At 48.8% G+C, this 19,991-nt stretch overlaps 1 protein-coding gene across 1 annotated transcript in view; it reads right to left on the bottom strand.

The window, feature by feature from the left end:
• Nucleotides 1–427: 427 nt before the first annotated feature.
• Nucleotides 428–19,991, bottom strand: part of ABCA5 (ATP binding cassette subfamily A member 5) — a 35,219-nt gene continuing 15,655 nt past the window's right edge. The window contains exons 12-40 of the mRNA XM_058852226.1: nucleotides 19,157–19,215; nucleotides 18,573–18,683; nucleotides 18,151–18,326; nucleotides 17,611–17,730; nucleotides 16,708–16,846; nucleotides 16,484–16,574; nucleotides 15,940–16,079; nucleotides 13,658–13,777; nucleotides 12,123–12,324; nucleotides 11,702–11,871; nucleotides 11,068–11,201; nucleotides 10,124–10,261; nucleotides 9,418–9,531; nucleotides 9,011–9,181; nucleotides 7,887–8,000; nucleotides 7,489–7,626; nucleotides 6,721–6,795; nucleotides 6,140–6,231; nucleotides 5,640–5,766; nucleotides 5,443–5,560; nucleotides 5,246–5,337; nucleotides 4,928–5,103; nucleotides 4,293–4,368; nucleotides 4,118–4,212; nucleotides 3,291–3,410; nucleotides 2,985–3,134; nucleotides 2,006–2,085; nucleotides 1,742–1,797; nucleotides 428–902 (exon numbers count right to left, since the gene is read on the bottom strand). Of these exons, the coding sequence (XP_058708209.1) occupies nucleotides 795–902; nucleotides 1,742–1,797; nucleotides 2,006–2,085; nucleotides 2,985–3,134; nucleotides 3,291–3,410; nucleotides 4,118–4,212; nucleotides 4,293–4,368; nucleotides 4,928–5,103; nucleotides 5,246–5,337; nucleotides 5,443–5,560; nucleotides 5,640–5,766; nucleotides 6,140–6,231; nucleotides 6,721–6,795; nucleotides 7,489–7,626; nucleotides 7,887–8,000; nucleotides 9,011–9,181; nucleotides 9,418–9,531; nucleotides 10,124–10,261; nucleotides 11,068–11,201; nucleotides 11,702–11,871; nucleotides 12,123–12,324; nucleotides 13,658–13,777; nucleotides 15,940–16,079; nucleotides 16,484–16,574; nucleotides 16,708–16,846; nucleotides 17,611–17,730; nucleotides 18,151–18,326; nucleotides 18,573–18,683; nucleotides 19,157–19,215 (3,502 nt within the window). The 3' untranslated portion in view covers nucleotides 428–794. The remainder of the gene's footprint in view (nucleotides 903–1,741; nucleotides 1,798–2,005; nucleotides 2,086–2,984; nucleotides 3,135–3,290; nucleotides 3,411–4,117; nucleotides 4,213–4,292; nucleotides 4,369–4,927; nucleotides 5,104–5,245; nucleotides 5,338–5,442; nucleotides 5,561–5,639; nucleotides 5,767–6,139; nucleotides 6,232–6,720; nucleotides 6,796–7,488; nucleotides 7,627–7,886; nucleotides 8,001–9,010; nucleotides 9,182–9,417; nucleotides 9,532–10,123; nucleotides 10,262–11,067; nucleotides 11,202–11,701; nucleotides 11,872–12,122; nucleotides 12,325–13,657; nucleotides 13,778–15,939; nucleotides 16,080–16,483; nucleotides 16,575–16,707; nucleotides 16,847–17,610; nucleotides 17,731–18,150; nucleotides 18,327–18,572; nucleotides 18,684–19,156; nucleotides 19,216–19,991) is intronic.

The following is a 19,991-nucleotide window of genomic DNA, read 5'->3' as shown; positions in this document are numbered from 1 at the left end:
GCCCTGGGACAGGACTCTGCAGCCCTGGGACAGGACCCTGGGGCAGGACCCTGCAGCCCTGGGACAGGACCCTGGGGCAGGACCCTGCAGCCCTGGGGCAGGACTCTGCAGCCCTGGGACAGGACTCTGCAGCCCTGGGACAGGACCCTGGGGCAGGACCCTGCAGCCCTGGGGCAGGACCCTGCAGCCCTGGGACAGGACCCTGGGGCAGGACCCTGCAGCCCTGGGACAGGACCCTGGGGCAGGACCCTGCAGCCCTGGGGCAGGACCCTGCAGCCCTGGGACAGGACCCTGCAGCCCTGGGACAGGACCCTGGGGCAGGACCCTGCAGCCCTGGGGCAGGACCCTGCAGCCCTGGGACAGGACCCTGCAGCCCTGGGACAGGACCCTGGGGCAGGACCCTGCAGCCCTGGGGCAGGACCCTGCAGCCCTGGGACAGGACCCTGCAGCCGCTGGCTCCGCTCAGCCGCAGGATTCCCCTAAGGACAGCCCAGCCTCCGGCCCAGCAGAGCCAAGGGAAGGCAGCTGGCAGCTCCTGCAGCAGCCACCGAGCCCAGGAGATGCCAGGCTGCCGTGGCAGTGCCCTCCTGCCCAACACAAACCGGGGGCAGCCAGGGGAGGAGGGATTGGGGTCAGCCAGAGGAGCAGGGCGATGCTCACCGCCCCTGCAGCCTTATTCCCAGGGCCAGGATGGTGGGACACGCTCAGGGCTTCCCAAGCCAGCTGTCCTTGCCCACCCCAGCTCCAGGAGCAGCCAGAGGATCGGAGCTGGCACCCACAGGAGCACGAGGAGCTCAGAAAATGACTCGGTCCTCCTGCGTCCTCTCCCACCACAGGCTGCTGTTCAGGGTGCCAAAGCTGCTGTCCTCCTCCTCCTGCTCCTTAGCCAGCTCCACAAACACCTGGAAAAGATGGAAAAGACCCCGTGCTCCTTGTAGGAACTTCCTTGGTCACAAATACAACCCATGCTAAAATCCTCACCAGTATTCAGTGTATTGCTTCATCTCTGAGTAAGACATTTCTAGTGCTTTGAGGTTTTTCTCCTTATTCCTACCCTCCCACCTCTTTTCCTCAAGAGCACAATGAAAAGGAAGTTCAACACTGAGGGACATTAATTGTCAGCAGTAATTAACCCACAATAAGCAATTACAAGTCTCAGCTTCACCCTCCTTCCACTTACAAACAGCAAATGCCTGTTCTTGGAATAAATCAGAGCAGCTTTTCCTCTAATAACATTCAGACATCATATTTAACATTACAACAGTAACACATCTGCTTTCTTCCAGTCACTGCAGTTGGCATCTTTATTTTTAGAGGGGAAAGCAGGAATAAAGAGGAGCTGGAGAGCTGGCAGATGTGATTCACTGTGCAAAAAAGGGAATTTAGTTTCCCAAAAATGCCCCAACAGGCATCAGCAAAGCTGCCCCAGTGGCCTGGGGGATGAGCTGCCTGCACAGGAATCATCATCATGGAATCAGGGAATGTTCTGGGCTGGAAGGGAGCACAAATCCCATCCAATCCCTGCCATGGCAGGGACACCTTCCTCTATCCCAGGCTGCTCCAAGCCCCATCCAACCTGGCCTTGGGCACTGCCAGAGGCAGCCACAGCTGCTCTGGGAATTCCATCCCAGCCTCTCCCCACCCTCCCAGGGAGGAATTCCTTCCCAATATCCCATCCATCCCTGCCCTCTGACACCTTCACCTGGCAGGGTTTACAGTCCCAAAACAGAATTTAACACACCTGTTCCAGTGTTGCTTGAGAAAAGCTGTAATCCTCGATGTTGAAGGCATGTTTTACTGGTGAAAGAATCAATAAGAGCAGATTTAGGGACACTTTACTTACTCTTGACTTCACAAGAAATGGAGTTGAGGACAACATCAATTAAAGAAAATTAAATTAAATTAATCTGGAACAGGAATGGAGGTGTGGCATCATTTGGCAGGACTGTCAGTTATGGGAGACAAAAGGATTTGTGTGTGTGATGTTTGGCAAGTGCTTCATTACCTTCCTCCAGCTTGGAAAAAGAATGTGAAAGCGACTGTACATCTTCTTTAGGAATTTTATACGCCAAGATAGAAGCAAAACTGGAACAAAGAAGGAAAACAAATTTAGCTTCAAGCAAAATCACTCAAAGAAAAAATATTAATACCCCACAGAATGGATTTTAACTCCTTTTCTGAAGGACACTGCAGGCATTTTGACAGTCAGGATCACACAGGAGAAGGGAATGACGCAGCTCCAGGTGCATCAGCTGAGACCCCCCGAGACTGTTGTGAGTTCCTGCTCTTCCACTCAGATTCAAACACTTCTATTCTGCTTACTCATGGCAGATTTGCTCCCTGGAACTCGCAGAGTCCTGAGGTTTTGGGTTTGAGCTGAGCTGGGAGGTGTCAGCATCTCCTGGGAGTTGGTTCCTGCACAGGGAGCTGCTCTGCCCTGCACCCCCTGCTGCTGGACAGGGACCTGCCCTCCCTCCCTCCCTCCCATCTCCCACCTTTGGGGAAGGATCACACCCACGATCCCCCAGGGATCCCACTGCTCTGGATGCCTGCAGTGCCCTTTGTGGTGTCTCTGCAGTCACAGAGCCCAACCCCAGGGCACAAACTCAGAGCTGCTGGTGGAACAGCAGCCAGCCCACCCTCAAACCGAGAGCCCCAGAGACCTCAGGCACTTCCAGGTAGGGGCAGTGAGTCAGAGACTTGGATTTCAGCCCTTTCCTGGGGGCCCTGACCCAGGAGGAAGCTGTCAGGCAACAGCTATGCAGAAATGCAGTTTTGCTTCCTCCGTGCCAAACATCTGCGTGGGCTCCCGGCCCCCACCCTGCCAGCCCGGGCTCTGCTGCCTTCCAGATCCCTTCCCTTTTTTCATTCTTCATTTTTTTTTGTTTTAAATATTTGCATTCCTTCCCCAGTGCCAAGGAGCTGCTGTGAAATCTGAGGGTTTTACTGACATCAGTATTTTCTGGGTACCTGTCAAAGCTCACCTTTCCTGGCGGTTGGCGTTGGGGAAGATGTGCAAAATCTGGCTCTGCAGATACTCCACCTGCTGCACATCTGCTGTTTCCCTTAGCTTCATTTCCAAGAGGTATCCTCTGCCAAACTTGCTCTTCAGGTGTTGGACAGTGCCTATACACCTACAAATTACAGACAGCAAACACAAGGTGTACTCAAGGAACAGCCCCATCCTTTTTGCTGCTGGGGATTAATTTCACTCCAAATTGAAGGTACCAAATGGATCTGTACTTTCAGAGAAATGAAGCCCAGGTGCCCCAGGGGGGATCTGGGGCTACCTGAGCTGCCCTGACACCAGGATGGCCACACGGTCACAGACAGCATCTGCCTCCTCCATGTAGTGTGTGGTCAGGATCGCTGCTCTCTCCTTGTTCTTAAAGGCTGCTCGGATCGCCCGCCTGCAAAACACAACCCAAACCATCCCTCAACAGCAGCACTTGGCAGGGAACAGCAGCTCCTGCCTCAGCAGGAAAGGAGGCTGGGCTGGACCCTCTATTGATGGATTAATGCTACTCCCACAGCAACAATTAACACCTGAATTTCCTAAAGACAGCTCGAATCTGTCTATTCCTTATATCATTTTACGGATTTCTTTCAGCTTTCAAGCCTGCAGTTCTGTTCTGGGAGAGGACACAGCTGCACTGCACCTGGGCTGATCCTCCCCTTCTTGTGAGACCCCAGCTGCAGTCCTGTGTCCAGCTCTGGGGCTCCCAGCACAGGAGGAGCTGCTGGAGCGACTCCAGAGGAGGCCACGGAGATGCTCCAAGAGCTGGAGCACTTCTGCTCTGGATACAGGCTGAGTGTTGCGGGGTTCAATCCAAAGAGAAGCTCTGGGGAGAGCTCAGAGCCCCTTCCAGTGCTTAAAGGGGCTCCAGGAGAGCTGGAGAGGGACTGGGGACAAGGGCTGGAGGGACAGGACACAGGGAATGGCTCCCAGTGCTGGAGGGCAGGGTGAGCTGGCATGGTGAGCAGAAACTATTCTGCTTTAGTGGAAGAACTGGACAATCTTCATGGTCCCTTCCAAGGGGGTTGTTCCCTGTCTGTGGCTGTCCCTGGTGCCAGCAGGGAGGCCCCAGCCCCAGCCCAGGCTGATCCCTGCACTCACCACATGTGCTGCTTGGCTTTGGGGTCCATCCCGGTGGAGGGCTCGTCCAGCAGCGTCACCCGCGGGTTGCCCAGCATGCTGAGGGCAAAGCAGAGCTGGGGGGGAAGCCAGAGGGGCAGGGTGAGGATGGGGAGGGTGCTGGGGACCCCCAGAGTGACCCCAGAGCCCCCCATACCTTGCGCTTCAGCCCCATTCCCAACTTCTTGGTCGTCTTCTGCAGGTGGTCCTTTAAATCCAGCACACTGGCGATGCTGGGGAGGGAAGGAGCAGGTGGGAAAGGCTGGGAGGGGGATGGCTTGGCTTCCCCCTCACCAGAGAATGCAAAAAATTGTCACTGAGCTCCCTTTTGAGGAGCTCAGTGATAAATATTTGTGTATCAAGCATAAAAACAGCAGAGCAAAAAGCAGAATTGGAGCTTCCATACAGAACCACCTGTCCTGGAGGAGCCTTGGTGACAGCACAGAAACAGCTCCAAGCTCAGGACTCCTTGCAGCTTCTACAAAGATAACTGTGAGTGCTTTATAACCTTAAAAAAATAACTTTAAAGAAGATGTATCAAAATTAAAAAATCCCAAGTGAATTTTGTGTGGATGAACCTTCATCTCCTCACCTACGAATTCACAATGGAGGAATTTCAACTGAGCTTAAAGCCAAACTTAAATGGAAACAAAAACTGCATTGGGAAAGGTGAGAATGGGGAAAAAACAAAAAAGAAAAGCTAAAGAGCCTCTCCAGCAAGAAGTCTGAAGATTAAAGAAAGCCAAGGCAGCTTCAGTAAAACCACAGAGATTTCTGTCATGAACCACTCACCGCTTGATGACTTCTTTAACATCAGACTGGCTCATGCCTTTGATAGCACCATAAATCTCAAAGTGCTCCTGCAGGGTGATGTCTGGCCACAGAGGGTTGGTTTGAGGACAGTACCCCACGAATTTCACGGAGTCATCCTCACTGCTCAGCCCCAAGGAGTCATCTCCCATCAGAACCTGCGAGGAAAATGCCCAGACCTTATTCCAGAATAACACAAATTCCCAAACTCCTCTTGCATGGTTTTAGCAAAATGCCCTCAGGAGTTCTTGCAGTAACACCAATGAAATTGAAATGTGGGTTGATTTTTGGTGAACATACCTGCCCACTGGTTGGCTCAATCTCTCCAACAAGCATATTAATTAATGTGCTTTTCCCAGCTCCATTGGGTCCCAACAAACCCAGGATTTCTCCTACAAAAGGACAACACAAACATTGCCCACGAGATCAGAGAAATGCTTCCAAGAATCTTTTTTTTACAAATAAAACAGCTCAACAGCAAGCAGCTGAACTCCAACCTTTCTTCACGCAGAGAGAAACATGTTTGGTTGCCACTTTCTTTATTTTTCTCCCCAGAAGAAATTCCTTCCTTTCATCAAACTCTTTGTGCAGGCTGCTGACCAGGATTGCTGGCATCTGGCAGAGGGGAGAGGCTGCAGATCCCAGCAGCTCTGGGAGGCTGCAGAGGTGAGGTTTGGGCAGGACAAGGTTTTACCTCCTCGCTCCTGGGGCTGCTCAGGATCTCCTTGACTCGCAGCCTCTCCGCCTTCACGTCCTCGTCCTCGTTCTCCTCGTGAGGGACATCTGGGAACTTCCAGGGCTTGGTTTTGTTGAAACATTTTCTGAAAGGGAGGAAAAGAGCACGGGGCCTCTGCTCAGCCCAACCTTTGGTGCCCAAAGGTGTCTGCAGGCTCCTGCAGCTCAGCCCGGAGCTCAGGGGGGATGTCACCTCCCTGCATCCCTGGCTGTGCAGTGGGAATGGCAATCCCCTGCTTCTCACACAGGGAATTCCTCCTAGAATTCCTGATTTTGCAGTGATGTGACTTGAAAGAAAACAAACCCCCCACTTCTGCACCTCAGTGACAATTTCAGGTGGGATATAACGAAAGGTGTTTTATTTCTTCCACTGCACACCCCAGCTGAACCACCAGCAGCACCTTCAAAACCAATTTCTTTGGACAATGTCTTGGGGAAAAACCCATTCAAGAGACCCACCTGAAGAAGGGATCTTCTCTCACCGTCCTCCCTCCGTTCTTCAGCTCGAAGCAGCGCAGCAGGAACAGCCACACCACACACTGCAGATAGGGCTGGGGCAGACAGAAACCACCCTGGTCACCAGCCAGGCTGGGGACCCTGGGGGTGACCCCACCACAGGAAACTCCAGCTCTGCACCACCATGCAAGGGCTGGTGCTGCCAGAGATGTTAAATATATCATTAAATGCTGCTCAGCGGGTCTGAGGATGCACAGCCAAAGTGGGTTTAGATTTAAAAGCAATTATTTGGGTTTTTTTGTGCAGAGAAGGGACTGTCCCTGCTCCAGAGCTCTTGCTCCACCAGCAGGGATTCACACAATAATCAGAATTAATAGTGGCAGTATTCATCAGGCCACAGGGGCAGCAGGTGCTGAGCTGGTGGGCACAGCAGCTTTCCTGACTCTGCTTGTGCTGCAGGCTCAGCATCAGAGCAAAACTCCAGTGACAAAGGTGATGGACAGAAGGGATCCCAGCAGGAACCACAGTTCCCTACAGCAAACTGGGAATTTTTCCTATTTATAAAAACAGAATCCAATGCTCACAGCCAGAACTGCCACCAGCAGCCGGTCCCAGGGGTCGTGGTACCCCCCACTCTCACTCTTGCCTTTCCAAGAGACCTGGGAATTCAGGGAAAAACAGGGTCAGGTAAAGAATCACCTGCCAGAGGAGATTTCAGCTCAGTCCCTCAGGCTGAGGTGCTCAAGCACTCCCTGAGCTCTCCAGAACAAATCAAACAGCTCCATCCAAGCCCTGGGGCTGCTCCTGCTTTCAATCCACCCACTCCCAACCAATGTCCCATCCCGGGGCTGGCTCACTGAGGAACACCTGGTTTCCTTGGAATATCACAGAATCATGGAATGCTTTGGGTTGGAAGAGACCTCAAAGCCCACCTCACTCCATCCCCTGCTGCTCCAAGCCCCGTCCAGCCTGGCCTTGGACACTTCCAGGGATCCAGGGGAATTTCTTCTCAAATCAGGAATTTCTTCCCAAAATCCAATCTAACCCTGCTCTCTGTCAGCTTGGAGCCATTCCCCCTTGTCCTGTCACTCACTTCTTGTTAAAAGCCCCTCTCCATCTTTCTGGCAGGCTCCCTCCACTCAGAGAAAGGAAATTTCATGGAAAACTTGCTGCTTTCCCCATTTTAAAACCAAAACACTTTGCTTAGTAGGAAAAAGGTGATTATTTTTTTTTCCCCCAAGCAGTTGTTATTCTTCAGGTGTTAAGTGGTTAAAGAGGACACAGTGAAGACACCCACCCAACCCCAGCCATCTCCAAGAGCTCTGGAAAGGATCCCTGGAGTCCCCCCTTACCTTTATAAAACAGATCAGGCAGCCAATAAGGGGATAAATAGGAATGGAGATGGAGAAGACATAATGCAGGACCGTGGTTACCAGGTAATGGTCCAGGAAAAAGGACACCTCAGTGACAACTGTGCAGAGCAGGGCTGTCTGTACCATAGAAAAGGGGGAAAGAAAGTCCATTTTCATTCACTTCAGACTCTCTAAGCATAAGTTAATTAATTTAAAGCACTTTTTCTTGAAGCTTTTATTGCTCAGGACATGGCAGTGAGGGAGACATTGGTAAAAGTTTCCCATTTCCTGTGCATTAGGGACACACAGCTCAACAAAATAAATGGGATTTTTTTTTGCTGTGGCTTTGGAGATCACCAATCTTCCCACTTATCCCAGCTGCAGGCCAAGTCACTCACCACTGAAAATATAAATGACCAAAATTCCTTCGTGTTCTGGACTTTTCTGAAGGTGAAGGAGACCACGTAGGTGAAGAGCACGACTGAGGGGACGTAACCAATCAGGCAAAAAATCTGCAGAGACAGGAAAGGGCTCTCAGGAAACCTGCAGCAGGAATTCTTCTGCATAAAGATCAGCTGGAATTACCTCAACGTGACACACAACTCTGGAGACATCTTTGTCACTTTATTTGATGTATTTTGCTGCCTTGGTGCATAGAGAATATATTATTAAAGACACAAATTAAAGAATGTGTGGAGAGGCAAAAACTCTCCCCACCTTCAGTTTCCTTTAAACTCTTTCCCAATTTTTTTATTTTTTTTTTTGTAACAAAGGCTCCCATAAATGCTGACTTCAAGGTTCTGGCAAATACCAAGAATTCCAACATAGCATTTCTGTGGAGATTCAAACAAGGGTAGAAAACCAGCCCTGCAGCCACATCCCAAACCTGATTAACTCTGGAAAAGCAGCTGGGAAAAGCTGAATCCTCTCAATTCCAGGCAGCATCACAGGGAAGCCCACTCTGAATATCAAAGAGGTGAAGTCTCGTGGTCTCCTCTGTTTAATCCCACCTGCAGCTCACTGCAGAGAGGGGCTCTGCTCTAAGTCACTGTGCCCTTGCTGAGCAGCCAGAGCAATTCTCCATCACAGCACAGAGCACAGAGCTGAGACAGCAGGAGGAAAGCAGCACTTAACCCTGCCGGATTAAGAGTCAGCAAGGCTGGAAAAGAGCTCTGAGGTGTGAGCCCAGTCTGTGACCAAGCCAGCCACAGCACCAGGGGCCGTTCCTTGAACAGGGACAGAGACCCCAGCACCTCCCTGGGCAGCCCCTTCCAGTCCCAGCCACCCTTCCTGTGAGGAAATTCTTCCTGTGTCCAACCCAAACCTCCCCTGGCGCTGCTTTCATTTTATTCCAGTCCTGAATGAAACTCCCAACTCTGAGCCATTCTCCCCATGGAAAATATTCTGTCTTTGTGCCAGCAGCGTCTTCCCTGTGTCTCCATGGGGAAAATTCAGCTGAATGAAGAAAGGAAAAGGTGTGTAGAGAACAAGGTAGCCCTGCTCTCAGCCAGCCCAGACTCACCACAGCCAGGAACTTGCCCACGTAGAAATAAACGCCGTAGTGGAAGGCGAAGAGGCTGCCGATCATCAGGATGAGGATGAAGAAGAACAGAGGCAGATCCACCACAGCCTGGCCAGTCCAGTAAGCTGAGGGGTAGAGCCCTGCAATCTTCAGCTGGGTGTAAGCCTTGATCTGCAGCAGGGGAGGAGAACACAGCGTTAATCACACGGAAATTAAAATTAACGTTATGTGAATCTGCCCCTCTATTGGGCCCTCACTGCCAAAAGCTTTGCACAGAAAAGCTTTTCCTGAATCTGCCCCACCCCAGTGCCACCCATAGCATTGTTTTAAACTCCTCTTCAGTTCTTCCCCCAAATCCCAGGATTTTTAACTCCCTGTGCAGCTCTGCATGGATGCCTGGCTGTTACCTTGTGGTTTTCTGCGTTGTCCATGGCGAAATAGGGTGGCATCCCAGTGATGATGATCCCCAGCAACACGGCTTCAAAATAGATCTCCAGCCTGAAAATCGTGTCTGGAAGATCCTGGGATAGAGATCAGGTTTGTTAATGCCAGAATGTGACCAAAAAAATGCTACATTAGTTGGAACATGGCTGTGAATGATAAAATATGAAGTTTGTGCTTGTCAAGATCACCTGCAGCAGGAAGAAAAACACCTGTGGAAGTTTTGGGAGTATTTATATGAGGAATAAATGGTAACTAAAGAACTTTCAGAGCCTTTGTCTCCTGCAGCAGGTCCCCTCCAGCTCTGCACAGAACAAGAACTGCAGGCAACCTCCAGCAAACTCACAGTGAATTAATTCACAGCATCACAAAATGCTTTGGGCTGGAAAGAACCAGAGGGATCATCTCATTCCAACTCCTTCCCCTGGACTGGGCTGCTCCAAGCCCCACCCAGCCTTTAGTTCCTGACTCAACATCATCCTCTTTCCAAGCCCCTTTTTCCTTCCCTTCCACAGCCAAAATGCCAGCACCTTTCACATCCTCTTAAACCCTGCAGACAGCCCCAAGCAGCTTTTCCCTTGGTTTGTGGGGTTCTTCTGCACTCCCCCTCCCAGCCAGGGGTGCTCTGCCCTCTCCCCAGTGTTCCAGGGTGAGTTTTTGGGAGCTGCTCACCTGAATCAAGGGGTTGCTCCAGATCTGGATGCTCTCAGTCACGTTCAAACTGCGCAGGAGGAGGTTGCTGACAATATTCATCAAAACTGGCAGGGAGTGCACCATGGTGCTGTTGAATATTATGTTGAAAACATATTTCTAGGAAGAAAAATATGTGCTGTGTTAATCCTTCTGCCCTGAGAGGGCTCTCCTTAATTAAACCTGAACGTTGGGATAAATCTTTGCATAATCAAGTGCTTTGCAGCTGCTCAGGGCGCTTGTCACACCCAGGAAATTCAGGGAAACAGTCCTGAGAAGAAACTCTTGGGAATAAACTCCCAGCATGTTTCAGGGAGCAGTGACAAATGGCACTCCAGACAATTTTACAGTCTGGGAAACAAAACACAGGAGGATGGGATGATCCTGCTAATGGATTTAAAAGCAGACAGGCAAAAGTGTGCAGGAGCTGGGGGCTGCACTGTCACACTGCAGTGTCAGGGAATGGAAATGGCAACAAGAGCCAGAGCTGGCACATTGCAAAGCAGGATCCCAAAGTTCAGATTTTCCTGTTGCTGTGAACACGTACAAGCCCAAGAAACTGATTTTTCTTTACACATGAGAGCACCATGGAATTATACTTCTGTCAAACTGTAATTCAGGCAGTACAAATAAAAAAAAAAAAAAATCATAAAGAATTCCTCTGTCAGGTGTCCTGTGAAGGAGAACATTTCTCCTGACTCTCTGTGTCCTTGTGGGGAAGAAAAGGGGACAAAAGTTTGATTGGCTTACTGTAATTATAATTATGAAAGAACATTTATTTTGCTAATATTCCCACCCTGCCCTCTTTGCAGCCTCTTGTATAAGCAATATTATATGATATTATTTGATCCCATGACTCCAGAGCTGCTTTTCAGGTAAGAATTTCACAATCCAGCCCCGGCAGCTGCTCCTTGTGTGTGCCTTACCTGCCTGGACTCGAGGGCAAACACGTTGAGAGCTGCACTGTGAGGTGCCACTGAGACATAATCACTGTCATTGAACATCTCCCAGAGGATGTTCATGCTCCCCAGGGAGTGCACAATGTCACTGATGTCCGACTCTGGGGACAGAAAACAACGTGGAATCATTTAAGCTGGAAAAGATCTTCAGGATCATCAAATTCAGTCACTCCCCACCCCTAAGCCACGTCCCTGACACATTTCCCTTTTAAATCCCTCCGTATCACCAGCCTGGAGGATTTTAAACAGAATTATCAATGCACAACTCAGTAATTCTGCTGGTTTCTACTGCCTGGGTTACTGCTGGGCACTTCTACAACATCCTCAGTTGAAACAAAAAGGAAATTTCCCCAGATCTTTTACAGCAGCATTTTAATGTTGATTTATCTCAATGTTCCTGGGCACTTCTTTCACCTGAATCATTTTCTGACACAGCAAGAACAAGGCCATGAGATGGGAGGAGGATCTCCAAACCAAACCCCATGGCACAGACAGTTTTGCCACCCCTGGGCACTTTGAACTCTTCACCTGGGTTGATTCCAAGGAAAAAGTTCATTCCCAACCCCAAAGACTGGGAGAAGGAGAGAACAGGAGACAGAACCTGTGGAGTTCTGCAGCAGGAGCCGGCTCCTGTACTTGTGGTAGTTCTCTCCAGGCTTCAGCAAGTACAAATCTGGGGAGAGTTTGATGGCAGCTACAGCATTTTTGATGATGTGGTGTATGAAAAACAACAAAATCTGAACTACAAGGAAAATGAGGAAAAGCAACAACCTGCAAGAAATAAAAGTTTGGGGTTTATTACAACTCAGCGAAAGCCAACCCAGTTTTATGTGCATGCTATCAAAAAAAACCCATCTCCCTCATCCCCCAAAAAAACATTTATTAACAGAAATTTCAGCTTGTTATTTTTCTGATGTCACTCTGAAAAATGAAGGGAAAAAGGAAGGACAGGGTGTGCTGTCCCTGGTGTCATTCAGAGAGGTTTTGGGACTCACAGACAAACAAGAAGCCCCAGTACTCACATTACTCTGACACATTTGTTCTCCCGTTTCAGGCTGAGGAAATGCACTTTGGCTATGGTGGAGACCTGCTTCTTCCACAGGGCTGAGCTGCTCATGGCTGGAGCCCTGGCCTCGGACAGCATCAGCAGGCTTTGCTCCATGTCATCCAGGGACTTGGTGTCCAGCTCATCCTGCGCTTGCTGGGAGTGGAACACGCTGTAATCTGCAGTGGGGCACAGAAAAGCCCAGGGAAATGATGCTCTGACAGAGCTGGGGGTGCAAATGGGACAGGAGGGGGAGCCAGGGGACAGAGACTCCTTGCTCTTCTTGTTGTGGAGGTCACCTCACCCATCCCATCCCCAATCCCATCCCCAATCCCATCCCATTCCACCCCCATATCAATCCAAATCCATCCCATCCTCATCTCAATCCCATCCCATCCCCATGTCAGTCCCATCCCATCCCATCCCCAATCCCATCCCCATCTCAATCCCATCCCAATCCCATCCCCATCCCAATCCCAATCCCAATCCCAATCCCAATCCCATCCCAATCCCAATCCCTCAATTTAACCCCAAACTCAGTGACACTGATCCAGCCCAACCACACCCATGGGAGATAACGAAAGCTGAGACAGAAGAAATAAAGGAGCATTTCCTTGGAAAATCCTGGTGGTTTAAATCACAGAATGAATCAACAAGGCTGGAAAAGACCTTTGGGATTGCTGAGCCCAGCCTGTGACCAAGGGCCACCTCCATTCCTGAAACACCTCCAGGGACAGACTCCAGCCCCTCCCTGGGCAGCCCCATCCAGTCCAAACCCTGGGACTCGATGATTCAAACTTTTGCCACCAAAAGGTGCAGATTTGCCCCATTTCCATCCCCTTGGCCTGTGTGTGCACCTGTATCACCCAGCACCTGCAGATCCAGCTGCTAAACCCCCTTAAACCCACACAGAAATTCTGTGCAGCAGGGCACTCAGCCTATTGTACATCTGTTTACTCCTACTAGTAATTCTGGATCACACAGAGAGCTCTAGAACAACTAAACCAGCTCACACCCTTCAAAAGTGACATCCAAAAAAACAACTGACTCATTCTGGAGTAATATTAAGCAGTCCCAACTTTTCATTTGGACTGAAAGTTAATTTAAAGTGAGACAAGCTGAGCTGTTTCAGCCCTAAGTGCAGCTTCTAAAGGCTGAGAATTAATTTTATCCTGCACATTTATAATTTCTTAAAAGCAAACTCCATTAGGAAAATAAAGGACATTTTAAAAGGCAAGTGAAGTGTGAAGCCAAGCGGTCGCTGGGTGAAAAATTGATCAAGTGAAAAAAGCTTTTCCCCTGGATGCTCCCAGAATCACTCCCCAGCCAATCCACTGCCTTCTCCTGGTTTCCATCTGGAATATTCCAGCAGCCTGGAATGCTGTGAGGCCCAAAGGATCCCCAGGGGCTGGAGCAGCACCCTGTGAGGGACGTTTCTCTCGTCCCCTCCTTCTGGCAGTGCCAGTTCCACGCGAGCTGAGAGCAAAGCAGAGCAGCTCTGCTCCTTCCCACCTGCTTGGTCAATCTCTGCCTCCACCTCCAGCTTCAGGTAAACGTCCTCCAGCGTGGTCATGGACACGCCATAGGTGATGACCCCCAGGTGGGAATGGGTGTCCAGGTCAGAGAACAAACCTGGGGACACAAACTCTGCTCCAGCAGCTGCCAGGAACACTCCAGGCACCTCACACACATCCCCAGCCCCTCCTGCTGGCTGGGAAAAAGAAAATTACAGTAATAAAATAATGAAAATTATATAAATGATATAAATGATATAAATGATATAAATGATATAAATGATATAAATTATATAATATAATATAACATAATATAATATAGCATAATATAATATAATATAATATAATATGTAACATAATATGTAACATAATATGTAATATAATATGTGATATAATATGTAATATAATATGTAATATAATATGTAATATAATGTAATATAATGTAATATAATGTAATATAATGTAATGTAATGTAATATAATATAAATAATGTAATGCAATGTAATACAATATAATATAATATTTATATTATATATGCTACATATTTATATTATATAACATAATACAATAAAATAAATATAATAAATATAATAATATATAATATAATTATATAATATAATATAGTAGAGTAGAATATAATAGAATATATAATAAATAGAATAGAATAGAATAGAATAGAATAGAATAGAATAGAATAGAATAGAATAGAATAGAATAGAATAGAATAGAATAGAATAGAATAGAATAGAATAGAATAGAATAGAATAGAATAGAATAGAATAGAATAGAATAGAATAGAATAGAATAGAATGAAAGAAATTAAAATAAATCAAATCAAATCAAATCAAATCAAATAAGGAAGGTGGGAATAGCAAATAAATCAGAAGGTTGTGGTTGGGGTGGGACAGGCTCCTTTCAGCAGGAAATTTCATCCTCTGTGGTCAGGAAATGTGGCTTTGCTGAAGTTGTGGTGCTTCTAAAAACTGTCTCAGTATCCTGAAGCTCCTGGGCTCAAAGTTTCCTCAGGGAAGGTTCAAGGTGACCTCTCCTGGAAAAATCATACCCAGGACAGCTCATCCTGCCTAAATCCCTGCCCAGGCACAAAGGATCTTAGAATTAAAACCACTGAGTCATTTTATATCTATAAAAGTTCATATTTACATATATATTAAAAAGAATTGCCAGATGTTTAAGGCCAGGTTAACCAGGCAGGAGATGCTGGACAGGACACAGAGCTTGAAAACTTCTGTGAGGTTCAGAATGGGAGAACTTAACATCACCTTGGGGTGAAAAATGTTACTGGCTTTTTGTCCACCCTATGAAATAAAGATTTTTAAAAAAGGAGCTTCAGAGCCAAGCTGAGGCTGAAGGGAAATTCAAATGGATAAAATGGGAGGAGCACTTGGGTATTTGGAAATACTCCTCAACCCTCCACAACTTCTCCAGTCCCAGCTGCCAAGCTGTGCTCCCAACCTCAGCTCCCCCCTGGAACAGTTTGGGGGAATTGATTCCATCTCAGCCTGTTTGCTGTACTGCACCCAGCGGCAAAGCTCATAAATCACCAACTCCAATGCAACAGGGGAAAAAAACCATTTATAGAACATCAGCTGCAAGTTCCCATCGATATCGATCCTCCCCACACGGCACAAAGGACCTGGGGTTTATTCTGTTTATTTTGATTTTATTATGGGAGGAGAGCAAGAGCCCTGCCCAGGACTGCTCAGATAATTGCTGCCATCTAGTGAAATCCTCCCCTCTGCTCCCTCTCTTCACGGAATTTCAAGATTGCTCTTTCCAGTTCACATCAAGAGTTGTCAGTTTTTGTAGGGTTTTTGTAGGGTTTTTGAGGGGTTTTTGTGGGGTTTTTGAAGGGTTTTTGAGGGGTTTTTGAGGGGTTTTTGTGGGGTTTTTGTGGTGTTTTTGAAGGGTTTTTGTAGGGTTTTTGTAGGGTTTTTGAAGGGTTTGGGACTTTCCTGCTTCCTGCTGGAGGCCAGCCCTGCTCTTTGGAATCCCCTGCAAGAGGATGGTGATTCTGCAGGAGCAGGGGGTGCTCAGGGTCTCCTCACCACAGAACCCTCGCTGTTGGGTACCCAGAGCCCTCACACCTCACTGGAAGAGGTGACAAAATCCTCACTCACCTGAGAAAACCCTCCCTGAGCCCCCACCAGCCAAACAACAATAAACACAAAACCATAAAGGCACGATTGACAAGAACACCAGGCTAAATAAACATCCCTTGCTGCAGTCCCTGATCCCTGCAACACCAAACCCCACAAATACCTGCAAACTTGTCCATGTCCTTGAGAGGGAGGGTGTAGACGAGCTGCTCGTGGTTCTCCTGGATCAGGCTGGCTGCAGGGATGTGCTGCCTGATCAGAGAGGTGGTGGCCTCGGTGTTGCAGTAGGCATCGATGTGCATGCTGAGAAAACACAGCAGGAATCGGGGTCTGGAGCTGGGCTTGCTCCTGACACCGCACCAAACGCTCAGCTGCACCCTTGGAGGATAAAAGGATCCTTTTGAGGGGTGATCTCTTAATGATTCCAGCAGAAAACAGTGAAAAAAAGAGAGGCATGATGGCACCCAAGAGATCCTGTGGTGGTTTTAAAGCATTAGCTAAAAATCACCAGAAAACTTACTCATCTTCTTGCTGGGAGATATGGATTAGGAGAAGGGCAAAACAGGCTTAAAACTTAAAAGGAATAAAGAAAGTTTATTAACAAAAGCACAAGAACAAGAAACCAGAATAAAACCTCCTCCTTCCCCACCACCCAACCATTCCCTTGTCCAGCTGAGCACAGGTACAAAGCTGAATTACAGAATTACCTCAGGCGGTAGCCAATGCCCCACTTGCTCTTGAGGAAGAGGGAAGAGCCGAGGCATTTCAGCATCCCTTGGGAGATCACAGCTTTCCGATCTGGAAAGGAAAGGAAAGGCAGCGAGGCCCCCCTGGAGCAGAAAAGCGACGTTTTCCTCCCCAAGCCCGCTCTGGATTGCACACAGGAGGCAAACCAGGGCTGGGGGTGAAGCTGGGCTGGAGCAGGACTCACCAGCCAGGATGTCAGCCTCGTCCATGAAGTGGGTGCTGAACACAGTCACCCTGTTGGCTTTCCTGTTCCTCAGCAGGTTCCAGACGATGTGGCGGGAGCAGGGATCCATCCCCGCCGTGGGCTCATCCAGCAGCAACACCTGGGGACAAAAGCAGAGCACTCCTCAAAGCCTGGCCTCAGCAACCCCTCCCAGCACAGCCAGAGGGGCTGGTTTGAAACCTGCCAGCTAATTCCTCTAGAACAGAAAACATCCCAGAACAACAAGGCAGCTTTTGTCGCTGTGCTTTGGATAAATCCATCTCCTGTCGTGACCAATGGAAAAATCCTGTAATAAATCCATGCCACAGCCTGTTTTATTCTGGTTCCAACAGAATGATGTAGTAGAATAATGCAGAACTGATTCTAAGTGTAACTTAGCCATGGGTTCACTCTGTCTGCTGAGGGGTGGTTAAATGCACACAGCTGCTGTTAAAAGCCCCAGGAACCGTCACACACATCATTTTTAACCACAGACCTCAAAGCAGTCCCCGTCCTCACAGGCCAGAAATCACAGAGCTGTAACACAAAAGAGCTCTCTGGCTCTGTTCCTGCTGCCAGCTCCTGGATGGCTTTGGAAGGAAAGCATCCCAACAATTCCACTGCTGGGGGATAAATGCTACCTGCCAGAAATCACACACAAAACTTGCCACACTGTTTATGTGCCCAAGAGATCAAGTCCAAAGCTGCTGCCATCACCTGAGCCTCCAGCACAAAGGTTGAGAGATTGAAATTATTGTAATCAAACCATAAAAGGCACTCAAAGGAACAATTTCTGCATTTTGCACATTAGTTGGTTTTGACAAGAGAGACCAAGCCTTCCACGGATCAGCAACACCAAGCTGAGAATAATTCCATCCCTCTCACCTTGGGGTTCCCAAGAACAGCAACTCCCACTGACAGCCTCCTCTTCTGCCCCCCACTTAATTTTTTGGCTTGATTGTCCCTGATGGGCTGCATCTCCAAATCCAGCAACACCTTCTGCACCTTGAAAATGCAAGAAACACGTTTATTTTAAAAGAAACAAACAACAAACTATGAATTTTTTTAAGCAGATTGTTAACAATTAACATTCAAATTAACTGCTGCTGGTTCCCAGTTCTGTATCTGAACTGCACAACCTACACACAAAATTTAATGGTGCCTATAAGTGGACCTAAATGCCAGATTTAAAACACTTCATGGGAATTTTAATCTTAGGAAAAATTAAAAGTTTATCCTTGTCTAAATATCTGCCTGTACCTCTTTGTCCATCGTACCACAAAGTAACATTTCCCTGCAAAAGGGAAGGATAATAAATGAAATAAAGGAAAGGATAAAAGAAAGGATAAAAAAAAAAGCAAGGATATTTTGATTTAGAGGTTAAAAATGTAAATGTAAGACAATCCCTGTGGCCAGGTGAGTTACCTCCTGTATCAGATCGTTCTGAGGGATGCCCTTGATGGCAGCAAAGATGGAGAGGTTCTCCTCCACGGTGAGGATGTCGAAGTGGATGTCGGCCTGGGGGCACACCCCCGCGATCTGCCGCACCTCCAGCATCTCATCGATCTCAGACACCCTGTGCCCATAGACTGAGACAAACCCTGCAAGAAATCAACATCAAATCAGGGAATGGCTGGGGCTGGAGCGGCCCTTGAAGCTCATCTCACTCCCACCTCTGCCATGGGCTGGGAGCTCTGCACTGGGAGGGGCAGAGAGGGGTTCACAGGACAGGGATTGCACCTGGGCTCTTTCAGACTTTATCCAAAGGGATTTTGGTGCATCCTGGAATAGCCACCGAGGTTACCAGGCCTGGTTTGGAAGCTGGGCAGCCCCAGCCCTGCACTCACCATCTGTGGGAGGGCACAGCCCGCAGAGGATGTTCATCAGCGTCGTCTTCCCGGTGCCGCTGTGGCCCAGCAGCGCCGTGATCTGCCCCTCGTAGATGTCAAAGGACAAATCTGCTCCCAGGGCACAGCGAGAGGAGAGTCAGGCTGGGATCCTGGCTCCCTGAGCCCAGCCCCAAGCCAAATGCTCACATTTGCATTCCCTCTCTGCCCCTGGGGACAGCCCATGGCCGGGCTGGGACGGTCCCACACCCACTGTGGGGTGGCCACGTCCCAAAGGCACCCAGGGAAAGGAGGTGCCAACACCAGGGAGGTGGGGCAGGGGGGATCACAGCACTGCATGGGCACAGGAGGAGCTGGGGTGATGCCCAGGCTTTCCCTAGGGATGAAGGGCTCATTTTTGGGGTGCTGGTTTAGACAGCGCCGTGTGAGAGGGGACAGTGCACATCTGGCATTGGTGCTCCAGGGCCCCCACCCCTCCAAAAGAAACCAAAACCAGCCTGGAGTGAAACAGAAAAGATCACTCAGCAGCTCAGGCACTGCTCCTCTGCACCCCAGCAGCAGCTGGAAAGCTGAAATGTTCTTACTTCTGAGAGCCTCCACCGTCTCCCCCTTTCTCCTGAATGTTTTCTGAACACAGCTGATCCTGAAAGAAGACACATCATGGCATAAACGATTTCAGCACCTTTACCTGGCATTTTGAGCCATCAACACTCAGCAACAACCACAAGAAGCCAACCAGACCACAGTGGCACCAGATGGGTTAAAAACCCATGGAGGCAAGTCAAGACACAGGACAGGTTCTGCCAAAACTTTGCCCATCTCCACCCTGGCATCTGAAAGCTTTTCCTGGTCATCTCCTAAGGTATTTCCTGTGATGATAAACTGAATTATTTCAAATCTGAGTCTCTTTCTCATGGTGGAACAAGGCTCCAGAGGCTTCCCAAGCGAGGGAAGGGAGCAGCTACTCCCCAGCAGCTGCACAACACGACAGGAGACTCCACAGACACGACATGGAAAAGCAGAATGGACTCCAAAGATGTGATTCCTGACAGCTCTTGACCAAAAACAGGTAAAAGAAAGCAGGTATTTTTCTTTTCAGGAGAGGTAAAAGCCTCCCTTGCAGCCCTGCTGTTTCTCCAGACAAAAAGAACAGGCAATCAAGGATGGATTTTGGAAGCCTCATCACCCTGAAAATGGGGATGGTGAGAGGATGATGGAGGGTGAGAAATGGGGAAGAGAATGAGTATGAAAGCAAGTAACACTTGAACGTGGAAAGATGACAAGCCTGTGTGAAAACCCTGGAGCTGGTGGAGGGATGATGGGGATGAATAATGCAGCAACAGCCACGATGTTCTCATGGAACATCAGGATTAGAACTGGACTCCTCAACCTGTGGCAGATGCCCAAAGAGACCTGGGG

Source organism: Poecile atricapillus, chromosome 17, assembly GCF_030490865.1.
Source record: "Poecile atricapillus isolate bPoeAtr1 chromosome 17, bPoeAtr1.hap1, whole genome shotgun sequence".
In the NCBI taxonomy this organism is placed as follows: Eukaryota; Metazoa; Chordata; class Aves; order Passeriformes; family Paridae; genus Poecile; species Poecile atricapillus.
The sequence above is the reverse complement of the archived record's forward strand: the minus strand, read 5'-3'. Positions and strand labels throughout refer to the sequence as shown.